Consider the following 12119-nt stretch of genomic DNA (forward strand, 5'->3'; position numbering starts at 1 on the left):
ACTTCTCATGTTGTAAAAGCAACATATCAGGGTCTAAGGCAGCTCATTATTCATCTGTAATCCACAGTAGTACCTCCCTATCATATTCATATATACTCAGGGATTTAACAACAGAGTCTGCTCCATGTTATGCTGTCTACAGGGCCTGGAAAAGTCATTTATAATATTTAGTAGATTACGCACTCCCTATTCATCATTTAAATATTGTTTATTGATGTTTATATTAGTTTTAAAAGTATTTCACTATGTAGGAATCATGGTGTTATTTGAGATCTCCTCAGAAAGTGTGAACAGTGCAGGCTCAGTTCTGCCTGCTTGTTGTTTTTTCTACTGTGATACAAACAGCTCTACAAAAAGTATTTTAGTGCCTATCAATCATTGTCACTGAGCTCTGTCATGTTTCTCCTGCTGCATTTGGGAGGCTGCTGCTATTTAATTCATTCATTGTGAGATTTATTGTCTGTAATTGACTGATTTAAAGTTAATATGTTTTTGAAATGATAGTACTAACTGTAGTGCATGTTAGTTCATTGTGGAACCAGTAAATGTCTTTAATCTTAAATTCGTGTCAGACACATTCTATATTGGAGGTCTCATTGTGTTATTACAGTTTCCTCATTTGGATCCACACTGTGACTGAATGAATCCAATTGAACTAGCACCAATCAGAGCTTTTTCCATGTAGCATGCAACATTACACCTGACAGCTGTTAGCCTTCATTTCAGTTTGTGAAAATCTCACACTGCGCTAATGTGTGTGTGTGTGTGTGTTTAGAATGGAACATGGAGGGAGGATCAGAATGAAACCTGGATTTAAAAAATGTAAGTTCTCTCACTTACACCCTCAACTTACAGTACACAAACTACATATGTGTTACACGCACTGCACACAGTAAATTACCCTACACGCACATCTATATCACAATAGTGTTTCCACAGTTGTTTTGTGTCTGGAGATGTCCGTGTAGTAATACAAAGGACAGCTGTTCAGTGTACAGGACATAAACTTTTTATCTGAGTCTGAGTGTGATATAAGCAATGTGCATTTTGGAGAGGTCAAGTTAGTAAAGTGAGTACTGATTCGGTGACCTTCAGCTGTACACTGCCTCTGGTCCAGTTACACAGATCAATCAATCAAGTTCCAAATCCAGATGTGTTCGTATTCAGTTTACTAGAGGGCTTCTATCTGAAGTCTACACAAAACCAAGTGCAGTGTTAAATCAAGTCCAGTTGATTGCAACTTTCAGAGTTTATATAGTTCCACATTCTGACTAAATCACACATTCTATCAGAGCAGTGTGTGTAGTGTGTGTGTAATGTGTGTTGTTTGTTTTCAGACGGCTGTGATTTCACACTGGATCCAAACACAGCAAACCCTCGTCTCTCTCTGAGTGAGGAGAACAGGAGGGTGGAGAGGAGAGATGAGCTGCAGTCGTATCCTGATCATCCAGAGAGATTTGATGTGTACTTGCAAGTTCTGAGTAGAGAGAGAGTAACTGGTGTTGCTGGTGTTACTGGACGCTGTTACTGGGAGGCTGAGTGGAGCGGGTGGAGAGCTGCTGTAGCTCTGAGTTATAAAACCATCAGCAGGAAAGGAGGAGGATCAGAATGTGGATTTGGATGGAATGGAAAGTCTTGGAGTCTGATCTGCTCTGATAACGGATACTCTGTTCTTCACAATGAGAACATCATTGATCTCTCCACTCCTCCCTCCGGCTGTAGGAGAGTAGGAGTGTATGTGGACTGTCCCTCCGGCACTCTGTCCTTCTACAGCGTCTCCACTGATACACACTCACACACACACACACCCACTCACACTCTCAAACACTTACACACATTCTACACCACCTTCACTCAGCCCCTCTACACAGGGTTTGGGGTTTATTATGGCTCCTCAGTGTGTCTGTGTTAGACTGTGTAAACCTGTGTAACTGAGTGTGTGTATCTGCAGTATATTGGCAAAAGTATTTGCTTGCCTGCCTTTGCAACCATATGAAATTGAGTTAATTCCATTCTTAATCCATAGGGTTTAATATGACGTTGGAACACCCGTTACAGCTATAACATCTTAAACTCCTCTGGGAAGGCTTTCCACAAGGTTTAGGAATTTGTTTATCAGAATGGGTGACCACATGTGTAAGGTCAGAAACTCATGTTGTGCAAAAATGTCTGGATCTGTTCTAAGCGTGTTCTATCAGGTTGGGGTCAGGAATCTGTTCCTGACCAGTCAAGTTCTTCCACACCAAACTTGCTCATCCATGTCTTTATGTTGAGTTTGAAGCATGAATTTGTCTAAAATCGGTCAAGCATTAGAGTGTGTGTGAAATATTGTGTGTGTGTGTAGTTTGCAAGAACATGTATTTTAATTATTGTTACCACTTATTCTCTACAGCTATATCTTATTCTGTTAACTACTTTTTTCTCATTGTTATTTTGTTATTGTTATGTTTTAGCAATACTGTTGTATTACAGTCATGACAGCTACTTTAAATCTTGAATGGAGCAGATTACTTGAGCTACATGAGCTAATAGGGTAAAGCTAGCAGAGGCTAGATCCTAATTTACAGGAGCTAATAGGGTAAAGCAAGCAGAGGCTAGGCACTATTATAAAGGAGAAAATAGGGTCAAGATAGCACAGTCTAGTTGCTACTTTACAGGAGCTAATAGGCCTAAGCTAGTGGAGGCTAGCTGCTACTTTACAGGAGCTAATAAGCTAAAGCTTGCGGAGCTATGTGTTACTTTACAGGAGCTAATATTTTAAACATTGTATGTGTGTGTCAAGACATTATTCCAGTATTATTCTTGCACAATTGTGATGTATGTAACAACTATGTATTATAGCCTGTCCTTCAAAATAAAAGTCTCACAATAATGGCAGAATTAACCATAAATCTTCCTTTATTATCAAGATCGTATCAGTTGTATGAGCAAACTTACCCTGACAACAGGGGACCCTGAAAAGTTTAATGTACAAATGTATTCAGCCCCTTTTACTCTGAAATCCCTAAATAAAATCATGTGCAAACAATTGATTTCAAAAGTCCTTATTTAGTTAATAGAGTTAATCCAGCTGTGTGTGATTTAGTCTCAGTATAAATACAGCTGTTCTGTAAAGGCTTTAGTGGTTCATTTAAGAACACTAGTGAACTGTTCAATCCATCATCCAAACAATGGAAAAAGTATTCCACAAACCTACCAAAACACGGTCATGGTCTACCTAAACTGACAGATCCAGCAAGGAGAGCACTGGTCAGAGAAACAGCTAAAAGGCTCATGGTCACTCTGGAGGAGCTGCAGAGTTCCACAACTCAGGAGGAAAAATCTGTCTAGAGGACAACTATAAGTTGTGTACTCCACAGTCATGATGGGAAAATGGGTCTGTGGCAAGATATTTTTCCCTATTCAACCTGGCTGAGCTTCAGCTGTTTTATGAAGAAAAATGAGGTAAACATCTCAGAGATGATCTAGCTATTCCTCTCCCTGGACTAACATTCCTCTCCCTTGTCCTGGGGTAACTATTCCTCTCCCTTGTCCTGGGGTAACTATTCCTCTCCCTTGTCCTGGACTAACATTCCTCTCCCTTGTCCTGGGGTAACTATTCCTCTCCCTTGTCCTGGACTAACATTCCTCTCCCTTGTCCTGGGGTAACTATTCCTCTCCCTTGTCCTGGGGTAACTATTCCTCTCCCTTGTCCTGGACTAACATTCCTCTCCCTTGTCCTGGGGTAACTACTCCTATCTCTTGTCCTGGACTAACTATTCCTATCTCTCGTCCTGGACTAACATTCCTCTAACTATTCATATCTCTTGTTCTAGAATAACCATTCCTAATTAATCCTTTCTCTTGTTCTGCACTACTACAACTATTCATTGTAAACTGTATGTAAGGTTTGGAACATTAGGTATTTTGTTCTGGCATGCTGTAGATATTGTAATAGTGTAGCAATTATAAATAAGATAAGAAATATCCAGAATTGTGTTTGTGGATAATCTTGTGTGTTAATAGAATGTAAGCATGTCAAAACAAACTACCTTCTACTACCAGATCAGGAGAATCTCTCACTATCTTTATAAAACTCCTGAAGACAGAGCTCTTCAAAGAGCACTTACTCTCCTAACACCTCTAACTAACTACCTTCTACTACCAGATCAGGAGAATCTCTCACTATCTTTAATAAACTCCTGAAGACAGAGCTCTTCAAAGAGCACTTACTCTCCTAACACCTCTAACTAACTACCTTCTACTACCAGATCAGGATAATCTCTCACTATCTTTAATAAACTCCTGAAGACAGAGCTCTTCAAAGAGCACTTACTCTCCTAACACCTCTAACTAACTACCTTCTACTACCAGATCAGGAGAATCTCTCACTATCTTTATAAAACTCCTGAAGACAGAGCTCTTCAAAGAGCACTTACTCTCCTAACACCTCTAACTAACTACCTTCTACTACCAGATCAGGAGAATCTCTCACTATCTTTATAAAACTCCTGAAGACAGAGCTCTTCAAAGAGCACTTACTCTCCTAACACCTCTAACTAACTACCTTCTACTACCAGATCAGGAGAATCTCTCACTATCTTTAATAAACTCCTGAAGACTGAGCTCTTCAAAGAGCACTTACTCTCCTAACACCTCTAACTAACTACCTTCTACTACCAGATCAGGAGAATCTCTCACTATCTTTAATAAACTCCTGAAGACAGAGCTCTTCAAAGAGCACTTACTCTCCTAACACCTCTAACTAACTACCTTCTACTACCAGATCAGGAGAATCTCTCACTATCTTTAATAAACTCCTGAAGACAGAGCTCTTCAAAGAGCACTTACTCTCCTAACACCTCTAACTAACTACCTTCTACTACCAGATCAGGAGAATCTCTCACTATCTTTAATAAACTCCTGAAGACAGAGCTCTTCAAAGAGCACTTACTCTCCTAACACCTCTAACTAACTAACTACTTCTAACCTCATTTCCTTCTTCCCCTCCTTCAATCCTCTATCCCATTATTTCCCTTTGACCTCCTTTAGGCCCTATATAAAGATGTTTTTACCTTTAACTTTTTTATTATTTTTGTACTTGACTATTGTACTTTGGACAAAAGCGTCTGCCAAATGTAATGTAATGTAATTGAATGCATATTGAGATAGAAACATGAATTGTATCAATAGATGTTGTATATACAGATGTTGTGTTAAGCGTATTTAGTTTTTAAAATGGAAATATGTCCCAGGGACAAAATGCAAGAGTGCGTGTGTTAAGGTCCTAAACCCACAGTAACACAGATGGAGTGATAAGTCAATCAGAAAGAACCTCCTATTAAGGAGGGATCACCAATTTTATCCAGTGAGTTTTTATCCACAAGGGGACTTAATGACCCCACACACAACCCAAGCCTTAAATTTACCTTCGGACACTAATATTTCACTCTCCAAACAACCCCTGGAACTAACCTAGCTCAATTGTTAAAACTATGGTTAGTTTCAGAGGGAATATAGTATATACCAGTAAAACTACCCGAAGGAGACAACAACTTTAATTATATCTCTAGACATAAAGCCAGCTAAAAATCACGTGTGTAGTAAGGCTAAAATATTAGTATAACTTTTAAGATTAGCACAGTCAAAACTGTACTAAGAACCTGCAGCCGCTTGCTGGCTCGCCCCTCGCGCTCCTTATGGCCGCATTCGTCCCCGCGTTCTCCTGCTTAGATCAGGCCCAAAAAATCCGACCCGGCCCGAGCCCATGCACGTTCTGTCCGACCCAACCCGCCCCATAAATTGTCATTCTGAGCCCAAGCCTGACTGCCCCATAAACCATAAAATAATTTCGCAGCTAGCATGTGCTGCACGCTGCCGCTGTTGTGCCAAATCTGACCCGCAGAATCCGACTCTGCTTCACAAGCAGAATCGGCACAACACCACCCGCTGTAAAACTGCTGGAGTGGAAACAGCGCTTATAAACACAAAACTACTGTATTCTATCAGTAATTTAAATTTGTTTCAGTTAGTTTTATAAACACACAGTACAGTTCCAGTAAATTACGTTTTTTTTTCCATTTTTATTAGTTTTTCACTTTCAGTTTTCGTTACTTCGTTCATTTTCATTAACAGTAATAATAAGTTACTACAATCACTTCAGGGTACATTTTAGATAACTTTTCCATTTACTTTTACTTTTAAATTTTATTACTCTCCTAAATAGACTTATTTCTCAGGCAATTCCTCAATAATGATTTGAACAGCTGTACAGTCAGGTAAAGATGCATTGTTGGAGAAGGTGAAGGTGTGGACCACACATTTTTCCTTTGTTTAAAGATATAAATGGGACAGGTCTATGAACTGTGACTCAGCACTTGAGGCCCCTGCCAGATTAGGTAGACCTATAGTAACGTCTCCTACAAGTAATGTTTTAATTAGGAAAACATACATTTCAAAAATGCTCAAATTTTAGATTTGTAAAATGCTTAATGGCACATTCAATAAATATTATTTATCAGTGTGTATCAGTGTTATCATGTGTTGTATTGTATTATATTTTACTTATTGTATTTGAGTATTAGGAACGTTACTTTAGATACTATAATGTTAGTTATTGTCAAACTGGGAATGCTGCATAAGAAATATTTATGTTACCCATTTTCTCAATGTTTCTGAACCATTGTTTGTAACATTGCTGAATGTTCCTGTAGAGATCTTTGCTAAGTGGCCACTGGATGGAAACTATGCTGTCTTGTTTTTCCGTTCATGTGAAGACAGACCTGAAACCAGACTAACCAGTTTATGTGACACTTCTCAGTGAACAGCACTTACTGTAATTTGATCATAAACAGCTGAGAAATACTTTCAGTTTATGAAGAGACACTGCGTTCCAACACAGAGGATTCTGCAGAATGCAGAAATATAAAGGTATGATTCACATTTCAATTAACTTTAAATGCCTCATTGTTATCAAAATTCACATTCCTTCTAATATTGTAAGTTTGCTCTTGTTGAAGTGTGTATGTTAGGCACAAATAGACAAAAATAAAAAAACACAAAAACACACAAAAAAAAATGTTGCCATGTCAAAAAATAATTCCTGTGGAAAAAACTAGGCAGCTGTTTTGGACAAAGCTGAGTTTAATTCAAATTTATTTATAAAGCTCTTTTTCTTTCAACGAATGAGCTTTTCTCATTTGGTCGGTCTATTTCAAAAAGTAATGCAATTTTTTTTACATGTGTTAATTCAGAATATTCTATTTAAGTAAATGCTTGTTTGTAAAATGCTTAATGACACTAATTAAACAGAAATAAATATTATGTCAGTGTGATATGAAAGTAATTAGTTATTCGTTTTACCATAGTTTTTATTGTGTTGTAATTTATTTATTGTATTTAAGTATTAAGAAAGCTACTTTAAATACTAAAATGTTAGTTTTGGTCAAACTGGGAAAGTTGTGTAAGAAATGTAATAGTAAAATTTCAATACAAAACATTTTTAGAATGTAAAATTATAGTCTAACCTCTTAGGAACCTTTTAAAAACATTGTAGAACATTCATATAGATTTCTCTAATAACTGACCACCAGATGGAGACCATGCTGTCTTGTTTTGTGTCCATATGAAGACATGCCTGAGACACACCTAAAAACATTCTAAAATCTGACTAAACAATCTGAAACAGGACTAACCAAATCATGTGACACTTCCTGTAATTTGATCACACATCTCAGAAATACTTTCAGTTTATAAAGAGACACTGCGTTCTAACACAGGATTGTTTTACTGCAGAATCCAGAAATATAAAGGTAGGATCAATATTTTTATTCATTTTAAATGGTCTTATTCCTATAAAAATATACTCATTCTTAAACCGTGAGTTTAATCTTGCAATCTTTTGGAGCTTGTACATTGAATTTTACTTGACAGAAATGCAGCAGATTTTAAGGAAGTGTTCCCATGTTGAAATCCCTGTGGAACAAAAGGCAAAAATCAGTTCAGTTTAATTCCAATTTATTCATATAGCATTTTTTTTGTACAACAAATGAGATACAGTACAAGTTTCCTATCATCAAAACCACAGAAGAGAACATAACAGAGGTTCTAAAATATACAATCCAGAACATCAGACACAATCTTCTTCCTGAAATTAGTCAGAAGTGACCTGTAGATGAAAGAATTAAGATATTAGAAACATACCGTAAAACTGACACCCCGACCCTGCCTACAAAATAACAGCAAAAAATAATGCAAAAAGTAATGCAAGTTCATATTTTCTGAAATATTAATAACAAAATCTATTTAAATAACTGCTCCATTTTTTGTGTAAAATGCTTCATTAAATATCTTTCAATTTTATTTATATTTTTATTGTATTTAAGTGTTATGAAGTGACTTTAGATAATGCAACCATAATGCAAGTTTTTGATGGGATTTGTGTGGCCCAAAACGCACCCAAAAAAAACTTATTAATTCTCTTAATTAAATCTCTTAAATAGTCATGGGTGTGTTTTGGGCGTAACGTGAAATAAACCGGCATGTCTCTTGTTCATCATTCCCTTTAAGAGTCAGGTGAGCTCTGACTTTGACTTTGTAATGGTACAGGTTAACCTTTCAGGAACCTTTTAAAAAGATTGGTGAACATTCACATAGATTTCTCTGCTAACTGAACACTAGATGGAGACTATTCTGTCTTGTTTTGTGTCCATATGAAGACCTGCTGGAAGCGCACATTCTTTAAGTTCTCTTAGTTATCTGAACCAGACTAACCAGTTTTTGTGACACTGTTCAGTTAACAACACCCCTGTAATTTGATCACACACACACACACACACACACACACCAGTACCAGTAATACCAGTAACCCATTTAAGCATTAACCCAGAATATTGGATTCATTATTCATTTATGACCATTAGTAACCTGAGGAAACACATGCTAATCTGCTAAACATGAGAAACACAATGTATATGGCTAAAACACTGTTTAAATATATTTTAGCTGGCAATCCAGCTTTTAACTGGAGTTTTACTTAATTAACTGCACTGCTCCCATGTCCGACGAATGTTACACGTTTAAATAAATAAATAAAATCCCATAAAAAGCGCAAAATAAATGTTCACAATATGCATTTTAACCTCATGTCGATGTTTATTTTGCAAAATCCTCAGTAATTCTTAATGTTAAAACTTTTACATTTTTGTTGCTTTTTTCCAGCCATTTCCTGAATTAAACCCCATTTATTACCTCACAGCTCACACAGCCCCTCCTCCACACTGCTGCTATGTTCATGGTTCAGTATAAACGTTAACAGCACTTCTGATGTAACGAGAGTAAAATGTGCTCCAGCAGGTTTTTCTCTTTACAGAGAAAAGGTGAAGCATTAAAGTTGATGGTTGGGTTATTGTCTTTATTATTTATTAGAAATTGAAGATACTTGTATTTTATTGATCAATAATTGAATATTTTTGTATGAAAAAAAACTACATTTATGGATTTGGAGTTAGTCACCCATGTTTGGATATTCCACAGTATAAAACAGCTTCTCTGTAGTTTCCATTTTTGTCTCACATAGGTATTCTAAATCCAATTTAAATCTTGTCTTGATCAATTAATTTGAAGGGCAAATATCATGTATGGATTTAAAATGTATTTCTCAACATTAAGGGGTATTCAGAGATTTTAAATGGCTTATTCGAGAAGCTTATGTCTCAGTTGTTATCAGGATTATAAGCTGGTATGTTCTTCTGATTAAACTTGAATATATTAAGTTACCTAATACTTCCTCAAAAAAGTATTATTGTATCTTTATCTAAGAAGTCTAGACAGTATATATTTAGAGTCTGTAATTTGGGAAGTAGGTTATTTTCCAAATTAGTTCTGATTAATTTAATAAAAATGGCATGAATATTTTGTTTGATAGGATTTAATAGAACTATTCAAATATTTTGTAAATAAAAAATCAAAAATGTTATTTCTTTCGGTGAGATGTAGAATTTGCCATATCTGTTTATTTATTCAATTTTCCATTAATATAGATTTTTCCTGCTTCATATAAATCTATTGACATTTTGTGTAAGCTGAAGTTTTTTTTTTTATTATTATTAATTATTCTATTTATTTTTAACTCTTTTTATACAGGAGAAGATGGAATTAAAATCTAATCTTAATATCTGGATGTATAAAAGTGTTTATTTAGTAACTTCAGGTGTTTAGGAAAGCAGGTTAGCTGTTCACACCAACAGATACAGTATTTAAGACCAGTGGAGACCAAACTTCTACCCACCTCTATTTACAGGCTCTTTCTGTGGTTGCTTAGCAACAGCAGCACACTACATTTCCTGGCATCAGCGATTATTATTATTAGGGTTCAAGCACCGAAGGTGCGTAGAACCCTATTGTTTTTGCTAAGATTTTTCTTCTTCTTCTTCTTCTTATTATTATTATTCTTTTTCTCCTGTAAAAACAGTTGTGCAGCCTAAACCGTAAGTCATAGAGAAATGAAACTTGGTAGGTAGATGTAGGATCAGTGCATCACGGTGGACAACAAAAATGGCACCGATTGGTCAAGTGGTGGCGCTATAAACAAGGAAATTCATTTTTCACAATTTTCTCAATAACTCAAAAACCATAAGACCTACATTCAAAATTCTTTTTTTTTTTTTTTGGACCATGCACTTCCGTCTATATAGATTTTGTGCTAATTTGCATAATATGCAAAACCTACTTTTGCAAACTAGTCCTAGGAATTTTGACCAATCCTGGCATGTTTGGTATCAAAACACTCGTGAGAGCATGCGCTTCAATATTCATTAAGAAAAAGTTGAAATATGTAAACAATATGGCCGCCATATGCAAATTAGTCCTTCCGGATATATGCCCCATTCACTTCAAGAGGTAAATTTGGAGCACTGTTTCTCAGCAACCGTGCAACCTAGCAAGTTGAAACTTTGCATGCAGAATCTATCATACAGCCTCTAAAGGATGTTCAAAGGGCAACTTAATCAATCAACATGGCTGAACACCATCAGCCAATCAGCATTCAGCAGACATTTTGGCAGGCTGAATGTTGCCCAATCTGGATGATATTTGGCAGTTATGTTCAGGTGGAGACACTGTAGTGACCTGCAAAGTGCTGAAACAATCCGCCCACTGGGGGGCGCTGTTCCAAAAAAACGAATATATGTCAATCATGCTGTACTATTTTGACATCTAATTGTTTTTGCCATATTTAGTACAGTGGCTCTGACAAATTTCTCAATACAACTATGTTTAAAAAGTGCTTTGTTCATTCATAATTGCTAATTGTTTGAAAATAGCTATATTGAAACTACTCTCTGGGTATTTGGCCTATCACCTCCATTTCAGTCTTGCTGCACACTGTAGAGTCTCTAGGTAAATGTTCATTAAAAACATTTGTGAAAATTTCACATACAATACTCTCCAGGCATCAAGCAATCTGTGCGTCCTTGGAATTTCTAACCTAAATTGCTGTAACTCTGCAGTATTTGCTGTAATCTCACAATGTTAAAGACCTCTGTACAATATCACTCTGATGAAGCGCCATTTAATACAGAACTAGATTAAGAATAACTTGACATTACATGTCATATCAGAACATTCACTCCTTTGTGCCTCTTCTCAACATTAATAACAGGTGAAAGACTTTTGATCATTTTAAATGTGACAGAATGTCTCCAATTGTGTTAGACCTTCTTACACATCACCATCCTATGCTCTAGTAGGCACCATTGTGCTAGTTGGTGCTTGATGAAGCGCCATTTAATTCAGAACTAGATTTATAATAACTTCGTAATTACATGTCATATCAGAACATTCACTCCTTTGTGTTAATTTAAACTTGTTTGGTCAAACATTTCAGCTTGTTCTGCAAAGGTTCAAAGGTCAATCTGAATACCACTTTGTGAACATTCTGGTTGAAGCCACCTGATCAATACCAATAACATGTAGACACCTTTTGACTAGTTCTAACTCACTTAATGAATATCCTACAAAGTTCACTAGATTTACATGTGAATTTAAGCACTGATCAGGTTGAAAGGCCTCTGCTCAACATTAATAACAGGTGAAAAACTTGATAATTTCTAAATGTGACAGGGCATCTCCAATCATATTAG

At 36.3% G+C, this 12119-nt stretch overlaps 1 protein-coding gene across 1 annotated transcript; it reads left to right on the plus strand.

Annotated features, from left to right (window-relative positions):
• Nucleotides 1-686: 686 nt before the first annotated feature.
• Nucleotides 687-3028, plus strand: LOC125785664 (neoverrucotoxin subunit alpha-like). The gene is made up of 2 exons (XM_049469650.1): nt 687-822; nt 1338-3028. Exons 1-2 carry the CDS (start codon nt 777-779, stop codon nt 1910-1912), a joined length of 621 nt encoding a protein of 206 aa, XP_049325607.1. The 5' UTR covers nt 687-776; the 3' UTR covers nt 1913-3028.
• The last annotated feature ends 9091 nt before the right edge of the window (nt 3029-12119 follow it).

Source organism: Astyanax mexicanus, chromosome 1 (genome assembly GCF_023375975.1).
Source record: "Astyanax mexicanus isolate ESR-SI-001 chromosome 1, AstMex3_surface, whole genome shotgun sequence".
Lineage (NCBI taxonomy): Eukaryota > Metazoa > Chordata > Actinopteri > Characiformes > Acestrorhamphidae > Astyanax > Astyanax mexicanus.